Source organism: Salvelinus alpinus, chromosome 11 (genome assembly GCF_045679555.1).
Source record: "Salvelinus alpinus chromosome 11, SLU_Salpinus.1, whole genome shotgun sequence".
Taxonomy (NCBI): Eukaryota; Metazoa; Chordata; class Actinopteri; order Salmoniformes; family Salmonidae; genus Salvelinus; species Salvelinus alpinus.
In genome coordinates this window covers 17898740-17924483 of record NC_092096.1, presented here as the reverse complement: position 1 = coordinate 17924483, position 25744 = coordinate 17898740, and the positions used below count along the sequence as shown (strand labels likewise).

The 25744-nt window shown below is 43.4% G+C and overlaps 1 protein-coding gene and 1 long non-coding RNA gene across 3 annotated transcripts; both read left to right on the top strand.

The window, feature by feature from the left end:
- The first annotated feature begins 77 nt into the window (after window positions 1-77).
- Window positions 78-7216, top strand: LOC139533661 (uncharacterized). The gene is made up of 3 exons (XR_011666837.1): window positions 78-180; window positions 3598-3681; window positions 6636-7216. It is a non-coding gene; the product is annotated as an uncharacterized lncRNA (long non-coding RNA).
- Window positions 7217-13727: 6511 nt separating this feature from the next.
- Window positions 13728-22917, top strand: LOC139533659 (ras-related protein Rab-19-like). Of its 2 annotated transcripts, XM_071331894.1 has the most exons (4): window positions 13728-14259; window positions 14426-14655; window positions 21780-21963; window positions 22233-22917. In XM_071331894.1, the coding sequence occupies exons 2-4, from the start codon at window positions 14452-14454 to the stop codon at window positions 22514-22516; spliced, it is 672 nt and encodes a 223-aa protein (XP_071187995.1). In that variant the 5' UTR covers window positions 13728-14259; window positions 14426-14451; the 3' UTR covers window positions 22517-22917. The 2 variants fall into 2 exon arrangements, with proteins under 2 accessions (XP_071187995.1, XP_071187994.1); XM_071331893.1 differs by having other exon boundaries at window positions 13741-14655.
- Window positions 22918-25744: the final 2827 nt, after the last annotated feature.

Here is a 25744-nt window from a genome sequence, read left to right as displayed (position 1 = left end):
AACGTTTTGATCCCAGCGCGACCGAAATGAAGCGCCCCGCACTCTTGGCCTCACACGCCAGCAGTGAACACTTTGCAGAAACATAACGCTGTGCTGCGTATCTCACCGCTTTCTTTCATGTGCTGTGCTCTCCTGACGTCAAAGAATCAACACTTCTTCATATTGATTCAATGGATTGTGGTCAGTTAACCAATGGAATATGGTGTCAATATTATAAAAAATAAATATATATTAGCAAATACAAATTACAAGTGCTATAAACTATATCGTGATTTTCCATGAAGAAACGTTCCGTTTCTGCAAAATGTTCACTGCTATCGTTCGAGGCCAATGCGTCATTTCGGTAGCGCAGGAATCAACCCCCAGACTAGTCAAGGATCAAATCAACGTTTATTTGTCACGTGCGCCGAATACAACAGGTGTAGTAGACCTTACAGTGAAATGCTTACTTACAGGCTCTAACCAATAGTGCAACAAAAGGTGTTAGGTGAACAATAGGTAGGTAAAGAAATAAAAACAACAGTGAAAAGACAGTATATATACAGTAGAGAGGCTATAAAAGTAGCGAGGCTACATACAGACACCGGTTAGTCAGGCTGATTGAGGTAGTATGTACATGTAGATATGGTTAAAGTGATTATGCATATATGATGAACAGAGAGTAGCAGTAGTGTAAAAGGGTGGTGGGTGGCGGGACACAATGCAGAAAGCCCGGTTAGCTAATGTGCAGTTGGTCAGCCCAATTGAGGTAGTATGTACATGACTGTATAGTTAAAGTGACTATGCATATATAATAAACAGAGAGTAGCAGCAGCGTAAGAAGAGGGTCTCGGGGGCACACAATGCAAATAGTCCGGGTAGCCATTTGATTACATGTTCAGGAGTCTTATGGCTTGGGGGTAAAAACTGTTGAGAAGCCTTTTTGTCCTACACTTGGCGCTCCGGTACCGCTTGCCATGCGGTAGTAGAGAGAACTGGGGTGGCTGGGGTTCTTGACAATTTTTAGGGCCTTCCTCTGACACCGCCTGGTGTAGAGGTCCTGGATGGCAGGCAGATTAGCCCCAGTGATGTACTGGGCCGTACGCACTACCCTCTGTAGTGCCTTGCAATTGCCGTATCAGGCAGTGATGCAACCAGTCAGGATGCTCTCGATGTTGCAGCTGTAGAACCTTTTGAGGATCTGAGGACCCATGACAAATCTTTTTCATTTCCTGAGGGAGAATAAGAGGTAAAACATGTCATTCCACTACACCAGGGATGAGTAACTGGCGGCCATTTTGAAGGCCCTCGGATCAATTAGCCCATGTCAGATAATATTTTTTTGATTGCTAAATTTGTTTACCTGCCAGCTATCTAAACCTGTTATCATGGTCGAATTACCACCCATGGGGCCCCCATTGATGTTGTTAGTCAGTCTCACTCTCATGTCATATTAAAAACTGCATACATTTCTCACCACCCTATGGCAAAATGTGTAGAATTGCAGCAAACTTGCTTTAAAACGTCAACATTTTCTCTACACCCCCATGTTAAAATGTGTAGAATTACACAAAATAAAAAAATAAAAAATTCTCTGCTGTCAAGAGGGAGCAACTAAACTGTTTTGCTCGTAATTTTGCTCAAAATGTTTTGCTGGCAGCTGTATATCAACCAGAATGTCATAATTCTAGTTGGGTCCACAGAGATGACTTGTACAGGACTCATTGATACTGTGTCATAATTCTAGTTGGGTCCACAGAGATGACTTGTACAGGACTCATTGATACTGTGTCATAATTCTAGTTGGGTCCACAGAGATGACTTGTACAGGACTCATTGATACTGTGTCATAATTCTAGTTGGGTCCACAGCGATGACTTGTACAGGACTCATTGATACTGTGTCATAATTCTAGTTGGGTCCACAGCGATGACTTGTACAGGACTCATTGATACTGTGTCATAATTCTAGTTGGGTCCACAGCGATGACTTGTACAGGACTCATTGATACTGTGTCATAATTCTAGTTGGGTCCACAGAGATGACTTGTACAGGACTCATTGATACTGTGTCATAATTCTAGTTGGGTCCACAGAGATGACTTGTACAGGACTCATTGATACTGTGTCATAATTCTAGTTGGGTCCACAGAGATGACTTGTACAGGACTCATTGATACTGTGTCATAATTCTAGTTGGGTCCACAGAGATGACTTGTACAGGACTCATTGATACTGTGTCATAATTCTAGTTGGGTCCACAGAGATGACTTGTACAGGACTCATTGATACTGTGTCATAATTCTAGTTGGGTCCACAGAGATGACTTGTACAGGACTCATTGATACTGTGTCATAATTCTAGTTGGGTCCACAGAGATGACTTGTACAGGACTCATTGATACTGTGTCATAATTCTAGTTGGGTCCACAGAGATGACTTGTACAGGACTCATTGATACTGTGTCATAATTCTAGTTGGGTCCACAGAGATGACTTGTACAGGACTCATTGATACTGTGTCATAATTCTAGTTGGGTCCACAGAGATGACTTGTACAGGACTCATTGATACTGTGTCATAATTCTAGTTGGGTCCACAGAGATGACTTGTACAGGACTCATTGATACTGTGTCATAATTCTAGTTGGGTCCACAGAGATGACTTGTACAGGACTCATTGATACTGTGTCATAATTCTAGTTGGGTCCACAGAGATGACTTGTACAGGACTCATTGATACTGTGTCATAATTCTAGTTGGGTCCACAGAGATGACTTGTACAGGACTCATTGATACTGTGTCATAATTCTAGTTGGGTCCACAGAGATGACTTGTACAGGACTCATTGATACTGTGTCATAATTCTAGTTGGGTCCACAGAGATGACTTGTACAGGACTCATTGATACTGTGTCATAATTCTAGTTGGGTCCACAGAGATGACTTGTACAGGACTCATTGATACTGTGTCATAATTCTAGTTGGGTCCACAGAGATGACTTGTACAGGACTCATTGATACTGTGTCATAATTCTAGTTGGGTCCACAGAGATGACTTGTACAGGACTCATTGATACTGTGTCATAATTCTAGTTGGGTCCACAGAGATGACTTGTACAGGACTCATTGATACTGTGTCATAATTCTAGTTGGGTCCACAGAGATGACTTGTACAGGACTCATTGATACTGTGTCATAATTCTAGTTGGGTCCACAGAGATGACTTGTACAGGACTCATTGATACTGTGTCATAATTCTAGTTGGGTCCACAGAGATGACTTGTACAGGACTCATTGATACTGTGTCATAATTCTAGTTGGGTCCACAGAGATGACTTGTACAGGACTCATTGATACTGTGTCATAATTCTAGTTGGGTCCACAGAGATGACTTGTACAGGACTCATTGATACTGTGTCATAATTCTAGTTGGGTCCACAGAGATGACTTGTACAGGACTCATTGATACTGTGTCATAATTCTAGTTGGGTCCACAGAGATGACTTGTACAGGACTCATTGATACAATAAACAGCTATATGTTCCAGTTCTGATGTAATACAGAGCTGTAAACTCTTGTCTTTCACACAAAATGACAAACTCTTAATTGTTCCTTTCCAGCCATGTCTTCTCATTCTGATCTCTGTTGAGAGCTATGTCATCAGCCTGGAAATAGGAATATTAGTAGCCCATGCAGCATTATGGGTATGTATTTCTCTACTATTTAACTAGGGCTCTGCCGCCATATTCAAGACCAAAAAATGCCACCCCCGCAAAACTAGAATAGACCCAGTAAGCAAAATGACGTCTAAAAGACGAGTGAATGAAAGTTTAAAATACGTATTTTACAGATGTTGAAAATGTGTATTTTCCGTATGTTGAAATCGGGGACATTTTTGGTTCTGAATGAAATTTGAAAATATGTAATTTATAGACATCTGTTTGGGCTAGAATTGAGCTCAGGTGCATCCTGTTTCCATTGATCATCCTTGATATGTTTCTAAAACTTGATTGGAGTCCATCTGTGGTAAATTCAATTGGACATGATTAAGAAAGGCACAGACCTGTCTATATAATGTCGATGCACAGATATGGGGAAAGGTATCAAAATATTTCTGCAGCATTCAAGGTCCCCAAGAACACAGTGGTGTCCATCATTCTTAAGTGGAAGAAGTGTGGAACCACAAAGACTCTTCCTAGAGCTGGCCGCCCGGCCAAACTGAGTAATCGGGGGAAAAGGGCCTAGGTCAGGAAAGTGACCAAGAACCCAATGGTCTCTCTGACAGAGCTCCAGAGTTCCTCTGTGGAGATGGGAAAACCTTCCAGAAGGACAACCATCTCTGCAGCACTCCACCAATCAGGCCTTTATGGTAGAGTGGCCAGACAGAAGCCACTCCTCAGTAAAAAGCACATGACAGCCCGCTTGGAGTTTGCCCAAAGGCACCTAAAGGACTCTCTGATCATGAGAAACAAGATGATCTGGTCTGATGAAATCAAGATTGAACTCTATGGCCTGAATGCCAAGCATCACGTCTGGAGGAAACCTGGCACAATCCCTACGGTGAAGCATGGTGGTGGCAGCATCATGCCTTGGGGATGTTTTTCAGTGGCAAAGACTGAGAGACTAGTCAGGATCGAGGGAAAGATGAACGGAGCAAAGTACAGAGGGATCCTTGATGAAAATCTGCTCCAGAGCGCTCAGGACCTCAGACTGAGCTGAAGGTTCACCTTCCAACAGGACAACGAGCCTAAGCACACAGCCAAGACAACTCAGGAGTGGTTTTGGGACAAGTCTCTGAATGTCCTCGAGTGGCCCAGCCAGAGCCCAGACTTGAACCCGATCTAACATCTCTGGAGAGACCTGAAAATAGCTGTGCAGCGCTATCCAACCTGACAGAGTTTGAGAGAATCTGCAGAGAAGAATGGGAGAAACTCATCAAATACAGGTGTACCAATAATGTAGCGTTATACCCAAGAAGACTCGAGACTGTAATTACTGCCAAAGGTGCTTCAACAAAGTACTGAGTAAAGGGTCTGGATACTTATGTAAATGTATTAATTCAGTTCAGACAACAGCTGTGATTGTCCATTCCATATTGTCCATTTTACTTTGACCTGTGCTGTTTTTAGGATATATTGTTTGTTAACATGACAGCACATTTTCTATTTGATTGAGCGCCCTTTAGGTCAGGCTGTTTGATTGAGCGCCCTTTAGGTTAGGCTGTTTGATTGAGCTCCCTTTAGGTTAGGCTGTTTGATTGAGCGCCCTTTAGGTTAGGCTGTTTGATTGAGCGCCCTTTAGGTTAGGCTGTTTGATTGAGCGCCCTTTAGGTTAGGCTGTTTGATTGAGCGCCCTTTAGGTCAGGCTGTTTGATTGAGCGCCCTTTAGGTCAGGCTGTTTGATTGAGCGCCCTTTAGGTCAGGCTGTTTGATTGAGCGCCCTTTAGGCCAGGCTGTTTGATTGAGCACCCTTTAGGTTAGGCTGTTTGATTGAGCGCCCTTTAGGTCAGGCTGTTTGATTGAGCGCCCTTTAGGTTAGGCTGTTCGATTGAGCGCCCTTTAGGTTAGGCTGTTTGATTGAGCGTCCTTTAGGTTAGGCTGTTTGATTGAGCGCCCTTTAGGTTAGGCTGTTTGATTGAGCGCCCTTTAGGTTAGGCTGTTTGATTGAGCGCCCTTTAGGTCAGGCTGTTTGATTGAGCGCCCTTTAGGTCAGGCTGTTTGATTGAGCGCCCTTTAGGTTAGGCTGTTTGATTGAGCGCCCTTTAGGTTAGGCTGTTTGATTGAGCGCCCTTTAGGTCAGGCTGTTTGATTGAGCGCCCTTTAGGTTAGGCTGTTTGATTGAGCGCCCTTTAGGTTAGGCTGTTTGATTGAGCGCCCTTTAGGTTAGGCTGTTTGATTGAGCGCCCTTTAGGTTAGGCTGTTTGATTGAGCGCCCTTTAGGTCAGGCTGTTTGATTGGAGAAAGCTGCATGATGTGAAAAGTGTCTGTCTCATTACATTTAATTTCCAGCCTGAAGGCTGCAGAAAAGGTCCCATACTCTTTCTTCCATATCCTAAATCTACTACATTATTTATGTTAGATCATTTTTTGGCCGGTATGTTGGTTGAGTGCTTCAGAGATGTGTCTCTCCAACAGCACCCTGGGAATGGACAAGCAAATAATTTTGCGCCATTGACAATGTGGGGCACTGCTTATCAAAGGGCGGCATCAGCGCTCACATAAAAAGCCCATATGCCACTGGTTGAGAGAAATAGTTTTGGGGCAGAATTATGTGAGGTTCTATGTGTTGTTGTTAGAGGTGGGTCTTGGCAGTTTAGCTCAGAAAATGCTGCCCTCGTCAATCAGCAGACCGGCCATGTATTTAACCTTTCCAGGGTTGCAGTCAATTCAGTTTTTTTCAATTCAGTCAATTGAAATTCAATGCACAAATTTAAAATTGTCCGTAGTTTTTTATGTGGATTTTTCAATTCAGGAAGTGAATTTCAATTGACTATACCTGAATTTAAAACTTAATTGAACCAAACTCTGTTCCATACTTTTTTTTTACCATAGGTTTTGAGTGTAGGTCTATTTGATTTAACCATGATCTATCACACTCAGCATCTGGTCACCTGCTCCGTCAATCCTGACTGAACCGTTACTGTGTGTCTGGTCCTCAGGATATTGGAGTTGCCCTGGCCATCACAATACTCTGCCAGATGAGAAGAAAGGTTGATGTGCCACCTGTGATCTTCACCTCTCAACCACCTCAGTACAGAGAGCTGTGTGACACAGCAGAGAGTGTCTGAAATGAAATGGTCCTCTAATGAAGGATACTCAATGCACTAGTCTGAGTGCCAGTCTGTTTGTGCCATCATGACAACTGCTGTCACTCATTTGTGTCAAGCCAAACATGACAATGGGTGACAAAGAGTTGGCTTGGTAATGACAGCAATGGAGTTGTCATTGGCCAGACCACAAACAGATCTGGGATCAGGTTAGCAATGCATCCATATTATGTACATACTCATAACACACTTGAAATGACAACTCGGGACATTATTAGACATTAGACATCTCTACTGTGTTGTCCAAAGTATTACTGTTCAACTGATTATCCATCTGACTGCCAGCAAGAGTCTTCTTATTGGCTGTCAAGGGTTCTGTAAAACCTGTGGTTTGTTTTTCTGTTGTAAATAATTGGTAACCATTTAACCGTTGAAGTGCCTCAGTGTTGGTTACAGTGTCTTGAATAAAGGGAGATGTAACGGCTGTCGCTCTCCTCATCCTCGGATGAGGTGAGGAGAGAAGGATCCTCAGACCAAAACGCAGGCTTTGGGAAATAAGCCATCTTTATTTAATAACGATGATGGCAACACGAAACGAAACAAAACACTTTCAAACTACAAAACAAGAAAACGACGTTGAACGAAACCTGAACATAAACTTACATAACTAAACATAAACTTACGTACAGGAGACGGACGACATCGAAATAAACGAACAGCCAAACAGTCCCGTATGGTACATACATTCGACGACACAGGAGACAATCACCCACAAACAAACAGTGAGAATGCCCTACCTAAATATGACTCTTGATTAGAGAAAAACGCAAACCACCTGCCTCTAATCAAGAGCCATACCAGGCAAACCAAAACCAACATAGAAACGAATAACATAGACTGCCCACCCAAAACACATGCCCTGACCATAAACACATAAAAACAACATAAAACAGGTCAGGACTGTTACAGTACCCCCCCCTCAAGATGCGCACGCCGGGCGCACAAGCACAAAGTCCAGGGGAGGGTCCGGGTGGGCAGTTGACCACGGTGGTGGTTCCGGCTCAGGACGCTGTCCCCATACCACCATAGTCCATCCTAACTTCCTCCCTCCAAGAATGTCCACCCTCTTTTGACCCCCACAAAATCCCCTTAACAACATATCTAATAAGGACAACACCGGGACAGAGAGATAAATCAAGACAGAGGGATAGATAAGAATATAGAAGTAGATAAAGATAGAGAGGGAGATCAGGATAGAGGGGCAACTCCGGACTGAAAGGCAGCTCCGGACAGAGAGACAGCTCTGGACTGATGGGCAGTTCTGGGTATCTAGCCTTTTCAGGCTGAAGGGCAGCTCATGGCTGACTGACGACTCTCGACGCTCATGGCAGGCTGACGGCTCTCGACGCTCATGGCAGGCTGACGGCTCTCGACGCTCATGGCAGGCTGACGGCTCTCGACGCTCATGGCAGGCTGACGGCTCTCGACGCTCATGGCAGGCTGACGGCTCTCGACGCTCATGGCAGGCTGACGGCTCTCGACGCTCATGGCAGGCTGACGGCTCTCGACGCTCATGGCAGGCTGACGGCTCTCGACGCTCATGGCAGGCTGACGGCTCTCGACGCTCATGGCGCTCTGACGGCTCTGGCTGCTCATGGCGCTCTGACGGCTCTGGCTGCTCATGGCGCTCTGACGGCTCTGGCTGCTCATGGCGCTCTGACGGCTCTGGCTGCTCATGGCTCGCTGGCGGCTCTGGCAGATCCTGTCTGGTTGGCGGCTCTGGCAGATCCTGTCTGGTTGGCGGCTCTGGCAGATCCTGTCTGGTTGGCGGCTCTGGCAGATCCTGTCTGGTTGGCGGCTCTGGCAGATCCTGTCTGGTTGGCGGCTCTGGCAGATCCTGTCTGGTTGGCGGCTCTGGCAGATCCTGTCTGGTTGGCGGCTCTGGCAGATCCTGTCTGGTTGGCGGCTCTGGCAGATCCTGTCTGGTTGGCGGCTCTGGCAGATCCTGTCTGGCTGACGGCTCTAGCGGCTCCTGTCTGGCTGATGGCTCTAGCGGCTCCTGTCTGGCTGACGGCTCTGTAGGCTCATGGCAGACGGGCGGCTTTGCAGGCTCATGGCAGACGGATGGCTCAGACGGCGCTGGGGAGACGGATGGCTCAGATGGCGCTGGGGAGACGGATGGCTCAGATGGCGCTGGGGAGACGGATGGCTCTAGCCGGATACGGCGCACTGTAGACCTGGTGCGTGGTGCCGGAACTGGAGGCACCGTGCTAATGATAAGCACCTCCCTACTAGTGCGGGGAGCAGGGACAGGGCACACTGTATTCTCAAAGCCTACTCTATCCCTGATGCGTGGTACCGGCACTGGTGACGCCGGGCTGAGGACAAGCACATCAGGATTAGTAGGGGGAGAAGATACAGTGGGTTCAGGGCTCTGGAGACGCACAGGTAGCTTAGTGCGTGGACCCGGAACTGGCGGCACCGGGCTAGATACACGCACTACAGGGAGAGTGCGTGGAGGAGGAACAGGGCTCAGGATACGCACTGGTAGCCTAGTGCGTAGTGTAGACACTGTAGGTACTAGGCTGGGGCGGGGAGGTGGTGCCGGAAATACCGGACCGTGGAGGCGTACTGGCACTCTTGAGCATTGAGCTTGCCCAACCTTACCTGGTTGAATGCTCCCGGTTGCCCGACCAGTGCGGGGAGGTGGAATAACCCGCACCGGCCTATGTAGGCGAACCGGAGAAACCATGCGTAAGGCCGGTGCCATGTATGCCGGCCCGAGGAGACGCACTGGAGACCAGACGCGTTGAGCCGGCCTCATGACACCTGGCTCAATACCCAATCTAGCCCTCCCAGTGCGGGGAGGTGGAATAACCCGCACCGGGCTATGCACTCGTACAGGAGACACCGTGCGCTCTATTGCGTAACACGGCGCCTGCCCGTACTCCCGCTCTCCACGGTAAGCCTGGGAAGTGGGCGCAGGTCTCCTACCTGCCCTTGGCCCACTATCTCCTAGCCCCCCCCCAAGAAATTTTTGGGAATTACTTACGGGCTTTTTCGGCTTCCGTGCCAGACGCGTTCCCTCATAGCTCCGGTTCCTCTCCCAGGTAGCCTCTGCTCTCCTCAATGCCTCCACCTGTTCCCATGGGAGGCGATCCCTCCCAGCCAGGATCTCCTCCCAAGTGTAGCAACCCTTTCCATCCAAAACATCGTCCCATGTCCATTGCTCCTTTCTCTCCTGTCCCTTACTCCGTTTCGTTTTCCCTTGCCGCTTGGTCTTAGCGTGTTGGTGGGTGATTCTGTAACGGCTGTCGCTCTCCTCATCCTCGGATGAGGTGAGGAGAGAAGGATCCTCAGACCAAAACGCAGGCTTTGGGAAATAAGCCATCTTTATTTAATAACGATGATGGCAACACGAAACGAAACAAAACACTTTCAAACTACAAAACAAGAAAACGACGTTGAACGAAACCTGAACATAAACTTACATAACTAAACATAAACTTACGTACAGGAGACGGACGACATCGAAATAAACGAACAGCCAAACAGTCCCGTATGGTACATACATTCGACGACACAGGAGACAATCACCCACAAACAAACAGTGAGAATGCCCTACCTAAATATGACTCTTGATTAGAGAAAAACGCAAACCACCTGCCTCTAATCAAGAGCCATACCAGGCAAACCAAAACCAACATAGAAACGAATAACATAGACTGCCCACCCAAAACACATGCCCTGACCATAAACACATAAAAACAACATAAAACAGGTCAGGACTGTTACAGGAGAAGCGTCTTTTAAGATTATATTCCTTTATTCGACAACCAACATCTCTTAAAAATATATATTTTGTTTACTTAACCCAACTGTATTACCAAAATTACTTTGCCATTATCACAGGAAGTCACAATCAGACTTGGACAAAAATGGCATTTCCTCCAATGACCTTTGTCCTCTCCCCATCCTCATTTAATTTTCTGCCTTTGTTTTTTCCGTCTGCTCTCTCCTCTCATCCTCCTCTCTCTTCCTCTTTTCCTACTACTCTCTCCTCTCTCCTCTCATCCTCCTCTCTCTTCCTCTCTCCTCTCATCCTCCTCTCTCTTCCTCTCATCTTCTTTCCCCGTTTCACCCTCTTCTCCTCCTGTCTTTCACACTCCCTCAGCCCTTTCTCTCTCCTCTTCTGTTCTACCTTCTCTGTCTTTGTCTCTGCTTCTTTTCTCTTCCTCTCCTCCTCTTGTTTCTTCAACTTATCTTTCTCTTTATTCCAACTGAATACAGTCTGACTCAGGAGGAAAAGTTGATTAAAACAATGAAGACGTAATGAAGGACTCTAAACTGTATGATATTAGACCAGTGGTTGTAGTCTGGTTACCAGTCTATTTAGCTATCATTCCACTCCTTGCCACTCCTTGTCATGCTAAACATTTGGCATGTGACACGGAGTACAAGGGGTGGGATGTTAACAGACTGGTACCCAGGCTACTGTGATACCTACTCATATAATTTTACCTTAATTCAATAAACTACTTTGTTCTATTTACCTGTGTGGCAGAAGTTTCCTTGGCAACGTGCTGCGCTGCTGTGGGTCCATCGTCATGGCTCCCCAAATGACCTGCATTGCACTGTAAAATCACAGGAGGGCAGTAGATATTAACTCATCAAGTTAGTTAGATGCACACATCCTAGAGAGAGAGAGAGGGGCCTAGCCTGTTCCCAGATCTGTTTGTGTTATCATGTGTTTGGCATGACAAGCAGAGGCATGATGGCACAAACAGACTGGTTCCCAGGCTAGGAAGGGCCCCTGATACTTCTACAGACTATCAGTAGCATTTCATCTGTCTACAAACCCTAACTCTAACCTTAACCCTCATCCTTATTTTAAACCTTACCCTAACCGTAACTTTAGCAAGCAGTTGCTTATGAACAGATTGTTTGTTTGTTTATTATCCCCCATTTTTCACAGCAGGAAAACATTTGAATTATTATGTGGATTATAATTAATGGACATTTTTTGTAGGGGTTGATACATTTTTCATTAGGGCAAATCAGTCTGACATTTTTTAGGTGGAAATTACAAACTTTAGAAGCCTTTTTTAAACCTTGAATACACTACAAGTTTGCATTTTCTGATGTGCAGGAAAATTCTCATCAACAACAGGATGATCAAATTAAGATCCGTCATCTGTATGAAGATCTGAAGAGCATCTACAGATGGACTATCCAAATAACCTAGATTAAGAGGGGTCTTTACTACTGGTGCATGGTTCTCGCCATGTTTCCATTGCTTTTCATGTCCTGCAAGTCAATGATGGTATTAAGCACGTCAATAGTCTCCCTCAGATGCATGTTCTCTTCCTCCATTGCATTTCTCTCAGTCCCCCACCCCCTCTCTCTCCTCCTCTTCCTCCTGTCCCACTCTCTGCTCCTCCAGGTCCCTGACCCACTCCTCTCTCTTCTTGTTCTTCTCCATCTTCTCCAGTTCTCTCGCTCTCTCCATCTCTAGATCCAGGAGTTTGCTGAGTGACCTGATCTCCTGCGCTGCCTTGCTCTCCTCTTTTATCTACTCTCTGTCCTCTATCTCTTTCTTTTACAATTCTTTTATCATCTTTCTCACGCTCCTAAACCTCACCATTGCCCCCAACATACTTCCTGACGGTCCTCCAGCTATAGCTGGTACTCCAGCGTATCTCTCTATCTAGCTGTTCGACTCAAACCAAAGCTTCTTCTGGTTAACTCTGTTATCCTCTGAATCTATCATCTCCTTTTCCTTCTTCTGGTTAACTCTGTGCACCGTTTCTCTCTCTCCTTCTCCAGCTCTATCTCTTCCTTCCCTTCTGCTCTCTCCATCGCCACTGTGCACCATTTCTCTCTCTCCTTCTCCAGCTCTATCTCTTCCTTCCCTTCTGCTCTCTCCATCTCCACGTGCACCATTTCTCTCTCTCCTTCTCCAGCTCTATCTCTTCCTTCCCTTCTCTTGTCCTCCTCAACTCTGCCTCTAACAACCTTCTCTCTCTCCACCTTAATTAGATGCCATTCCAACTCCCCATCTTGCTTCAGGTGTACCTTCTTCTCTCTGTCTCTTCGTCTCTGACTGCTTTATCTCTGCACTCTATTCTTCCTTTTCTCTTTCTGTATCACAGATCTTAATGGATCCCCCGCTGCTTGTATTGCCCGGTCTACTGCAAGCTCCAGCCTTTCTTTCTCATCCAGTTCCCCCTATTTCTTCTCCTCTTCATCCATCTGTTCCCTCTTCTTCTGAAAGTCATTTTCTTCTACTTTTAAGTTTTCTTTTTCTTTTTATGTTTTCTTTTTCCTCAAAACTCTTTCCTTTTTCCCCCCTGGAGATCCTCACTCGTCATCTCGTACGCTCTGTCACTGTCCCCAAGACTCTGCAAAGGTAGCCAAGCCATTCCTCCACCAATCCACAAGCCGGCGTTATGTTGTGGTGGATAATGTTTTGATTGAAGTGTTCTGGAAGATGCTCGTCATTTGAACAGAATGTTTTGATTGAAGTGTTCTGGAAGATGCTCGTCATTTGAACAGAATGTTTTGATTGAAGTGTTCTGGAAGATGCTCGTCATTTGAACAGAATGTTTAATTCAAAACAACTGCTTTACAGTTGTGAGTTCCAACATTGAATAGAATGTGAGGCAGAGTTTCCACAAATACGGAAAGTTGTTTTTCTCAAAGTTAAAGACAATAACAATAACATAATATATAATTATAATACATCAAAACGGTTTATCTGTTTTTGTATCTGTTTTGTTATCTATTTAATTTGGAAAGTGTTTTAACAAAGTATTTTTAACAGATTGTGTCCAGGTTTTGAGAGCAATGTCAATGAGAACTGAAACACTACATTTCCCACAATACCGCAGGTGGGGACTCACGTGACGATTAGCAGGTAGGGCGGGATTAAATTGTTTGTGCGGTGCAGTTGGACAGTTAAGGGTGGGCGGGTAGAGAGAGACGGAAAAACCTAATGAGGGCGGGAAGGCAACAGGTGGATGGAGGAAGAGAAAGTAACATCCACTAACAAAGACAACGTGGAGGAGAAAGATGGCAGCTCGTTTGACAGTGTAAAGGAGACTCAATCTGTTTCTTATTCTGTGTGGAAGAGTAGTGCTTACTATTGGCTGTTCAGTGCACTCTGTTGCCGTTGGAAATGAAGTGGTGCAACACCTGAGAAGGAGGCTGTTCGGGAGCAGAAAGGGAATGCTTTCTTTCTGGAGAATTGAGCCGCTGTTATCCTCACCTGGTGGATGTAAGGGGGGGAGAGGGAGAGAGGCCTGATTGGAGGGAACATTCTGGGCTTGACTGAAACACCTGTGCTCCATTCTCAGCTCTGAGGTGGTTATATGGCCAGAAGGAAATTCTGTATCACCTGATCAACAAAAGAATGCTATTTTCCACACCTTTGCTGTGACCTACTACAGGACTGAAGCTACTGTATATGGAAGAGCCTTCTCTGGCCTAGGAGGATTTAGAAGTCACTAAGCGACAGGTACAAGTCAACAAGAGACCCTAGGTCATCTGTGATTATAACCTAGCCACAACCATCAGGGGATAGCATTGTAAGGCAGACATCACGCACTTGCTTATAACACAGTTATAACATAGTCATAGCATTGTGACGTGACACTAAGTCACTGTCTTGGTGTGGCTCCCAGGCCCGGACAGCCCACTCCTCTTCACGATGCAGCAGCCAACTGGAGGAGTAGAGCTGCAGGACGAATCCTTTGATTTCCTGTTCAAGATCATCCTGATTGGAGATTCTAATGTGGGCAAGACCTGCGTGGTCCAGAGCTTCAAGTCAGGACAGTTTTCAGAGAGGCAACAGAACACCATAGGAGTGGACTTCACCGTGCGGACAGTGGACATCGACGGCAAGAGAATTAAGGTGAGGAATTCAGCCTCAAACGTTTAGAAGAGATGGTGCCTTATAGAAGTAAAAAGGTTCAATGAAAGCCAGCCTTAAACATAACCCTACTGTCACTCCAGCAAGCTGTTGCATAGCAACAGAGTTGCAGTTGGTGATTTGTTGATAGTTTGAACATCTACAACACGTCTTCTGTTGTTGACTATACACATAACGTATAACTGAAATGTCAAAGTGTTGCCTCCTGATCAGATTAGTTGCTGTCTGAATACTTCAGTTTCCAGACCATTTGAGTGGTAGGTGTAAAATACAGCTGTTGTCTTGTGATACTGCCAAGAAGGCTTTGCAGGCCTTAATTAAGTTGACACTTAATACAAGTTGGACCAGCATTTCATGAGGGACTCGCCTTTCTGGTTCTCCTACAACACATCAGTCATTCCTCTTTCTCTTCCCTGACCAAAAACACCAGTATTTTTTTAAAACTTCAGTGAGAAAAGTGAGAGTAAGCCTTAAGTACCTATTGAGGTCAAACTACTGTATGCTTGAATAGGAAACCTCTATGAGGGGCTGGCTACACTCTTATCATTTGTTTTGCTATCTAGAACCTTAAAGGCTTTTTGGTTGCATGTAGAATGCTTTTGTGTTCCATGTAGAACCCTTTCTACAGATGGTTCTACCTGGAGCCAAAAACAGTTCTAACTGGAATCAAAAAGGGTTCTCCTATGGGTCAGCCGAAGAACTCTTTTGGAACCCTTTTTTGTAAGAGTGTAGGTTTAAACACTTTAGAGATACTTTAGGTTTAAATGATTGTGTAGCTGGAGGGCACCTCCCTCCCTCCTCTACCTACACCTGCTAAGTGTATTGTTCCCCAAACCTGCCAGACAAGAGAGGTGACAGGAAGGTATTTATGGTGCGCTCTCTTCCTCTTACCAACCACAGAGAAACACTCTTAGAATAAAGGGTCACAAAAGTATTCTTCCACTGTCCCCGTAGGAGAACCCTTTTTGGTTCCATGTAGAACCCTCTGTGGAAAGAAGCAAAAAGGGTTCTATGGGGACAGCCAAATAACCATGTTGGGTTGTAGATAGCACCTTTTTGTTTAAGAGTGGTATCTGTACATTATTACTAGAGGGGCCGACTGTGTGTCATATACCTCCTTCATTCTAGAATGGCTTCTATTTCATTCTGTGTTACTGGCCGTATCCTCAACCAACTGACCTTTGACACAGGAAGGAAGGAAGAGCAGACAAGTGGATGGCTTCAGAATGTATCTCAGTCTGGGGCTCTGTCCCAGAGCGCACCCTATTCCTTATCTAGTGCACTACTTTTGACCAGGGCCCATGTCTCTGGTCGAAAGTAATGCACTATATAGGGAATAGAGTGCCATTTGGTTTATGGCCACTCTGTGTGAATAGGGCCTTGTTGCCTCAACTGAGCGCACATCAGAACGTATGCAAATCATGCATGATGACAACACTAGACCATTGTTGCTCTCCCTGTACCACACACATAACTCCCTGTGACAACTGTAACCACACACACAACTCCCTGTGACAACTGTAACCACACAGACAGAGATCAATGTAAACAGCATTTATTGAGACTGCTTGTACTATTTACTGACAGGAACATGGACATTATTCAGCTGTAAAGAGTTCTATTTACTGACAGGAACATGGATATTATTCAGCTGTAAAGAGTTCTATTTACTGACAGGAACATGGATATTATTCAGCTGTAAAGAGTTCTATTTACTGACAGGAACATGGATATTATTCAGCTGTAAAGAGTTATATTTACTGACAGGAACATGGACATTATTCAGCTGTAAAGAGTTCTATTTACTGACAGGAACATGGACATTATTCAGCGTTAAAGAGTTCTATTTACTGACAGGAACATGGATATTATTCAGCTGTAAAGAGTTCTATTTACTGACAGGAACATGGATATTATTCAGCTGTAAAGAGTTCTATTTACTGACAGGAACATGGATATTATTCAGCTGTAAAGAGTTCTATTTACTGACAGGAACATGGATATTATTCTGCTATAAAGAGTTCTATTTACTGACAGGAACATGGATATTATTCTGCTGTAAAGAGTTCTATTTACTGACAGGAACATGGATATTATTCAGCTGTAAAGAGTTCTATTTACTGACAGGAACATGGATATTATTCTGCTATAAAGAGTTATATTTACTGACAGGAACATGGATATTATTCTGCTGTAAAGAGTTCTATTTACTGACAGGAACATGGATATTATTCAGCTGTAAAGAGTTCTATTTACTGACAGGAACATGGATATTATTCAGCTGTAAAGAGTTCTATTTACTGACAGGAACATGGATATTATTCAGCTGTAAAGAGTTCTATTTACTGACAGGAACATGGATATTATTCAGCTGTAAAGAGTTCTATTTACTGACAGGAACATGGATATTATTCAGCTGTAAAGAGTTCTATTTACTGACAGGAACATGGACATTATTCCGCTGTAAAGAGTTCTATTTACTGACAGGAACATGGATATTATTCAGCTGTAAAGAGTTCTATTTACTGACAGGAACATGGATATTATTCTGCTGTAACGAGTTCTATTTACTGACAGGAACATGGATATTATTCTGCTGTAACGAGTTCTATTTACTGACAGGAACATGGATATTATTCTGCTGTAAAGAGTTCTATTTACTGACAGGAACATGGATATTATTCAGCTGTAAAGAGTTCTATTTACTGACAGGAACATGGATATTATTCAGCTGTAAAGAGTTCTATTTACTGACAGGAACATGGATATTATTCAGCTGTAAAGAGTTCTATTTACTGACAGGAACATGGATATTATTCTGCTGTAAAGAGTTATATTTACTGACAGGAACATGGATATTATTCAGCTGTAAAGAGTTCTATTTACTGACAGGAACATGGATATTATTCTGCTATAAAGAGTTATATTTACTGACAGGAACATGGATATTATTCTGCTGTAAAGAGTTCTATTTACTGACAGGAACATGGATATTATTCAGCTGTAAAGAGTTCTATTTACTGACAGGAACATGGATATTATTCAGCTGTAAAGAGTTCTATTTACTGACAGGAACATGGATATTATTCAGCTGTAAAGAGTTCTATTTACTGACAGGAACATGGATATTATTCAGCTGTAAAGAGTTCTATTTACTGACAGGAACATGGATATTATTCAGCTGTAAAGAGTTCTATTTACTGACAGGAACATGGATATTATTCAGCTGTAAAGAGTTCTATTTACTGACAGGAACATGGATATTATTCAGCTGTAAAGAGTTCTATTTACTGACAGGAACATGGATATTATTCAGCTGTAAAGAGTTCTATTTACTGACAGGAACATGGACATTATTCCGCTGTAAAGAGTTCTATTTACTGACAGAAACATGGATATTATTCAGCTGTAAAGAGTTCTATTTACTGACAGGAACATGGATATTATTCTGCTGTAACGAGTTCTATTTACTGACAGGAACATGGATATTATTCTGCTGTAACGAGTTCTATTTACTGACAGGAACATGGATATTATTCTGCTGTAAAGAGTTCTATTTACTGACAGGAACATGGATATTATTCAGCTGTAAAGAGTTCTATTTACTGACAGGAACATGGATATTATTCATCTGTAAAGAGTTCTATTTACTGACAGGAACATGGATATTATTCAGCTGTAAAGAGTTCTATTTACTGACAGGAACATGGATATTATTCAGCTGTAAAGAGTTCTATTTACTGGCAGGAACATGGATATTATTCAGCTGTAAAGAGTTCTATTTACTGACAGGAACATGGATATGATTTCTTTAGTCACTTTGCATGACAACAGCAGTGCTCTTGCTCCAGGCAGTGCTCTTGCTCCAGGCAGTTCTCTTGCTCCAGGCAGTGCTCTTGCTCCAGGCAGTGCTCTTGCTCCAGGCAGTGCTCTTGCTCCAGGCTGTGCTCTTGCTCCAGGCAGTGCTCTTGCTCCAGGCAGTGCTCTTGCTCCAGGCAGTGCTCTTGCTCCAGGCAGAAATGGTGTTGCAAGGTGTTTTGCTTCCCGTCCTATAGAGGTGTGTCATTGTTAAAAACAGGAACCAGTGGAAATCCCCCTTGCATCACTACACACATACTGTATGTAAGCTATCCCTCCCAAAGCCAGTGGCAGAGACATGTTTACTACATTAGAACTACAGCACATATGAATCAAAACAGAGAAAATCCCTACAGTAGCTTTTGGAAGCATAAAAAAACAACAAGTTCTCCTGTGCTTGTGTACATGTTGTGTGGATGATTAGGAGAAAGAGAGATGAAAGGAGTTAACGGGGGTTTTAGAGGAAGACAAAGATAAAGTCTGTGAGGAGAGTGATAAAGAAACCAATGCAGGGTAAGACCAGGTGAGCATGGGAGATTAGGAACTCTGGTGCCAGGTGTGTCAGGTTGCTATGGCAGTTGTTGCTATGCTAACATGAAGAGAGGAGCAGATCAGGCGGAGGCTGAAGGAGATACCTGAGACACACAGTGGCATATTGCAGCCTTTTTTAACATTTACAGTACATCATCATTTTGTTAAGGTGTCAGAGGATTTGTATTGTCTCCTCCAGGAGTATATTAGACTGTGAGATCATTGTTTTGTATTGTTCCCTCCAGGAGTATATTAGACTGTGAGATCATTGTTTTGTATTGTTCCCTCCAGGAGTATATTAGACTGTAAGATCATTGTTTTGTATTGTTCTCTCCAGGAGTATATTAGACTGTGATGTCATTGTTTTGTATTGTTCCCTCCAGGAGTATATTAGACTGTGAGATCATTGTTTTGTATTGTTCCCTCCAGGAGTATATTAGACTGTGAGATCATTGTTTTGTATTGTTCCCTCCAGGAGTATATTAGACTGTGAGATCATTGTTTTGTATTGTTCCCTCCAGGAGTATATTAGACTGTGAGATCATTGTTTTGTATTGTTCCCTCCAGGAGTATATTAGACTGTGAGATCATTGTTTTGTATTGTTCTCTCCAGGAGTATATTAGACTGTGATGTCATTGTTTTGTATTGTTCCCTCCAGGAGTATATTAGACTGTGAGATCATTGTTTTGTATTGTTCCCTCCAGGAGTATATTAGACTGTAAGATCATTGTTTTGTATTGTACCCTCCAGGAGTATATTAGACTGTGAGATCATTGTTTTGTATTGGCCACTCCAGGAGTATATTAGACTGTAAGATCATTGTTTTGTATTGTCTCCTCCAGGAGTATATTAGACTGTGAGATCATTGTTTTGTATTGTTCCTTCCAGGAGTATATTAGACTGTGAGATCATTGTTTTGTATTGTCTCCTCCAGGAGTATATTAGACTGTGAGATCATTGTTTTGTATTGTTCCCTCCAGGAGTATATTAGACTGTGAGATCATCATTGTTTTGTATTGTTCCCTCCAGGAGTATATTAGACTGTAAGATCATTGTTTTGTATTGTTCCCTCCAGGAGTATATTAGACTGTGATGTCATTGTTTTGTATTGTTCCCTCCAGGAGTATATTAGACTGTGAGATCATTGTTTTGTATTGTTCCCTCCAGGAGTATATTAGACTGTAAGATCATTGTTTTGTATTGTACCCTCCAGGAGTATATTAGACTGTGAGATCATTGTTTTGTATTGTTCCCTCCAGGAGTATATTAGACTGTGAGATCATTGTTTTGTATTGTTCCCTCCAGGAGTATATTAGACTGTAAGATCATTGTTTTGTATTGTTCTCTCCAGGAGTATATTAGACTGTGATGTCATTGTTTTGTATTGTTCCCTCCAGGAGTATATTAGACTGTGAGATCATTGTTTTGTATTGTTCCCTCCAGGAGTATATTAGACTGTAAGATCATTGTTTTGTATTGTACCCTCCAGGAGTATATTAGACTGTGAGATCATTGTTTTGTATTGGCCACTCCAGGAGTATATTAGACTGTAAGATCATTGTTTTGTATTGTCTCCTCCAGGAGTATATTAGACTGTGAGATCATTGTTTTGTATTGTTCCTTCCAGGAGTATATTAGACTGTGAGATCATTGTTTTGTATTGTTCCCTCCAGGAGTATATTAGACTGTGAGATCATTGTTTTGTATTGGGCCCTCCAGGAGTATATTAGACTGTGAGATCATTGTTTTGTATTGTCTCCTCCAGGAGTATATTAGACTGTGAGATCATTGTTTTGTATTGTTCCCTCCAGGAGTATATTAGACTGTGAGATCATTGTTTTGTATTGTCTCCTCCAGGAGTATATTAGACTGTAAGATCATTGTTTTGTATTGTCTCCTCCAGGAGTATATTAGACTGTGAGATCATTGTTTTGTATTGTTCCCTCCAGGAGTATATTAGACTGTGAGATCATTGTTTTGTATTGTTCCCTCCAGGAGTATATTAGACTGTGAGATCATTGTTTTGTATTGGCCACTCCAGGAGTATATTAGACTGTAAGATCATTGTTTTGTATTGTTCCCTCCAGGAGTATATTAGACTGTGAGATCATTGTTTTGTATTGTTCCCTCCAGGAGTATATTAGACTGTGAGATCATTGTTTTGTATTGTTCTCTCCAGGAGTATATTAGACTGTGAGATCATTGTTTTGTATTGTCTCCTCCAGGAGTATATTAGACTGTGAGATCATTGTTTTGTATTGTTCCCTCCAGGAGTATATTAGACTGTAAGATCATTGTTTTGTATTGTTCCCTCCAGGAGTATATTAGACTGTGAGATCATTGTTTTGTATTGTCTCCTCCAGGAGTATATTAGACTGTGAGATCATTGTTTTGTATTGTTCCCTCCAGGAGTATATTAGACTGTGAGATCATTGTTTTGTATTGTTCCCTCCAGGAGTATATTAGACTGTGAGATCATTGTTTTGTATTGTTCCCTCCAGGAGTATATTAGACTGTGAGATCATTGTTTTGTATTGTCTCCTCCAGGAGTATATTAGACTGTGAGATCATTGTTTTGTATTGTTCCCTCCAGGAGTATATTAGACTGTGAGATCATTGTTTTGTATTGGGCCCTCCAGGAGTATATTAGACTGTGAGATCATTGTGTTTGTGTGTGAGATATTTATCTAATTCTGTGTGTGTCTGTGTAAAACAGATGCAGGTATGGGACACGGCTGGACAGGAGCGTTTCCGGACCATCACCCATAGTTACTACCGCAGCGCCCACGGCGCCATGATCGCCTATGACATCACACGCCACGGAACCTTTGACTCCGTGTCCAATTGGATCAGGGAGGTGGAGCTGTACGGCGCGGCCAATGTAGTGCTCTGTCTCATTGGTGAGCGGGAGCAAAAATATGTGCTAACTCTATGTGGCATGGGCCATTGTTTTGAATTGAAATGTTTGTTCTATCATTTGTATTTCTATAATTGAGATGTAAAGAGTTGAAATAAAAACGTTTCTGGGCCTCTCTCAGAAAAGAGGTTCAAACCTTTAAAATACTTTAACCCCTGACCCCTTCCTGTTCAAATAAAGGTCAAATCAATGTGTTTTTGACCAGTCAGTTCTAAAAACAAAACTTGAAACACCTATTTCTCTCCTTCCCAGGTAACAAGTCTGACCTGGAGTCTGAGCGTCAGGTGTTGTTCCAGGAGGCATGCTGTATGGCTGAGGAGAGAGGCCTCCTGGCAGCGTTAGAGACCTCAGCTAAGGAGGCCCAGAATGTGGACGATGCCTTCATGATGATGGCCCGCGAGCTGCTGGCACGCAACGGCATGGCCGTCCGGCAACAGGCCCCTAGCAACAATGACTCGCCCCGCGTCCTGCTCCGAGCCAACTCACGACCAATCAACGGGCCAGCGGTGATCACAGACAAGAAGACGTGTTGCTGACATAGAGAGGAGGAAGGACAACAGAGGGAGTTTAAGAATGGATACCTGGGGGGACTGTGCCACTGTGTTACCTGCAAGAGGACAGAATAAGGCAGGGATCATCAACTAGATTCAGCCGCGGGACGATTTGTTTCTGGAACGGATGGTCGGGGGGCCGGAACACAATTACAATTCATTTGTAAACCACAAATTGACCGCAAGAAGCCCAAACAGATATAGTTTGACTAAAACATAATAATTTCAAACCTTGCTTACATTTGTTCACGTTCACGTGTCTCTCTATTATGCGTGGGAATACTTGGGAACAGATTTCATAAATTAAAATCACTTGGAGCTGATTTCCTGCTGCTTCTACAGTCTTTAATGTCCAACAATGAAAATTACACAAAGAAATATATATATATATGTCTTCTTTCTTTTTACTTGGGGGGCCAAATAAAACCCCCCGCGGGCCGCCAGCTGGGGAACCCTGGAATAGGGGAAGCTGAGACCGTTACAGGCAGTACACACACTCCTTTATTGTGGGTGACTTTAGGTACTATTGACCTATGACCTATGCAGTGGTGTAGCGTAGTTTCTCAAACCCCCGCCCCCCCCCACAAGGTTCGAGCAATTTAATTTAAAAATGCTCTGTAGCGTTTTTATAGCTGAGCTCTTTTCCGTGTTCTGCTGAGAGAACAGGTTGCTGCTTCAGAGTTCAGGGGTTCTTCAAAGACGGGACAAGACGGGACAATCTCAACTTTTCCCCACGAATATTGGTCTTAATATCACAAATATCACAAAATGTGAAATATATATTTTGATCAACCAAAGTATCAGCTATCACACCATGTAAATGAATAACTTCCTAATGACATTCTTATCAGCTATCACGCCATGTAAATGAATAACTTCCTAATGACATGCTTAATATATCATCCAATGCAACTAACTGGATTTATGTCAACTCCGTCAGACAACATAAAAGGATTTATGTCAACTCCGTCAGACAACATAAAAGGATTTATGTCAACTCCGTCAGACAACATTAAAAGGATTTATGTCAACTCCGTCAGACTCCATAAAAGGATTTATGTCAACTCCGTCAGACTCCATAAAAGGATTTATGTCGACTCCGTCAGACTCCATAAAAGGATTTATGTCGACTCCGTCAAACACCATAAAAGGATTTGTGTCGACTCCGTCAGACAACATAAAAGGATTTGTGTCAACTCCGTCAGACACCATAAAAGGATTTATGTCAACTCCGTCAGACTCCATAAAAGGATTTATGTCAACTCCGTCAGACTCCATAAAAGGATTTATGTCAACTCCGTCAGACACCATAAAAGGATTTATGTCAACTCCGTCAGACAACATAAAAGGCATTTTCATTTACAATTATTAAGTGTTTAAAACGGCCTTGGATTGTTTCACTCTAACATTAGATTATTCAAATATGTAATACAAATCTCCAAACTTATTTTTGTTTAGTTTTCTAGATTTAGGACATAAAACAACATTTATAAAACAAACATCACCCCTAGGTCTAACATAGCAAATATTAGAATTGTTTAAGCATCTGTTGCAGAACAATTCAAATATTTTGTCTGAATATTGACAACAACAAAATCTTAAGGAGGTTAGCCATCAGTGACGGAGTTGACAAGCCACTGATGTAGTTGGCAACGGATACTGACACTGCCTCTAAAAATACAAGTTCAATACAAACATTTGTAAAATATGGAAAATGATTAATTTCAGAGTTGATGCTTAACAGAGTGGACAATTTCTCTCAAACCTGAGATTTGGTGAACTCTGTCAGATTAGTCTAAAATCTCAAAATAATCAGGCTTGAGTAGGGTCAGCTATGCCATAAGGACCCCTTGTCCATCTCCTCGTTAGATTACGATAGAATATGAATTTTGGTTAAAATATGTTACATTTAAGTCACAGAGGGCTATTGTATAAAACTACATAAGATCATGTTTCAGTTAATATCCATTATTGGTGGGGTTTTTCTATAATTTTTGGGAGTTTGAAATTGGGATCCTTTCTCAGGACAGGGCATTTCCAGGCATAGAGCCGACATGGAAATGAATAATATTGAAAGTATTTAGAAGATTTGGGGGAAAAAACTAATATTGTGGGTGTGTGTGCTATGCCAGTGGATCTATAACACTGTGACCTAGTGAGTGTCCCGGGGGGGGAGTGTGACCTTGTGAGTGTCCCAGGAGGGGGGGGGAGTGTGACCTTGTGAGTGTCCCGGGGGGGGGAGTGTGACCTTGTGAGTGTCCCGGGGGGGGGGGGGAGTGTGACCTTGTGAGTGTCCCGGGGGGGGAGTGTGACCTTGTGAGTGTCCCGGGGGGGGAGTGTGACCTTGTGAGTGTCCCGGGGGGGGAGTGTGACCTTGTGAGTGTCCCGGGGGGAGAGTGTGACCTTGTGAGTGTCCCGGGGGGAGAGTGTGACCTTGTGAGTGTCCCGGGGGGGAGTGTGACCTAGTGAGTGTCCCAGGGGGGGAGTGTGACCTAGTGAGTGTCCCAGGGGGGGAGTGGACTGGACCGGTGGATGAAACACTACATTACTGTGGCACCTGCTGCTATCCATGTTGTTGCTGAAAGCCCACAGTGCCTGTACAGAACCTGCACATTGCCTGTAGTGTGACTCCCAGCCACTTACTCACACAGAGCCAGCTGTGGTATGTAGAACAAACATGTACATCAGTGACGTACTACTGACGTCTCGAGAGACATTTTCATTTGTGATGATTTATGTACGATGTTGCCTCATATGTGACAGTCATTGGTCCATGGTCATTCGTTATACTATTGTTATAGACATTCAGTTATATTTTAATTTGAGGCCATGTGGAAGAAAGTGATAAGGGAAGCTAGTGGGTCTGGGAAGGTGTGATGTAGTTGATGTTTGTATGATGGATTTTGTATCTTTTGTATTTTTTCTCAAAGATCAAATAAAATCAACAACAAAAGAATACATGGATTGTAAAAGATGATTGTGGTTATTCGTCGAGGAAAAAGGTTGAGTTTCAGTTGGACCTAAGTGCTGCACGACGGGCTTTTCAAGTCGGGCCTTTGGAAAAGTACGATACCTGTGTGTCAGTAAGGAGAATAAGGACATGCGTACACTTTGGTAAAAGACACTGACAAACGTTGTAACTCTCTGGCTACCACTAGAGGGCGTAGTAGGCCTACATTCACTTATCCACTTCGGTGCATCAGAAGAAGAGAG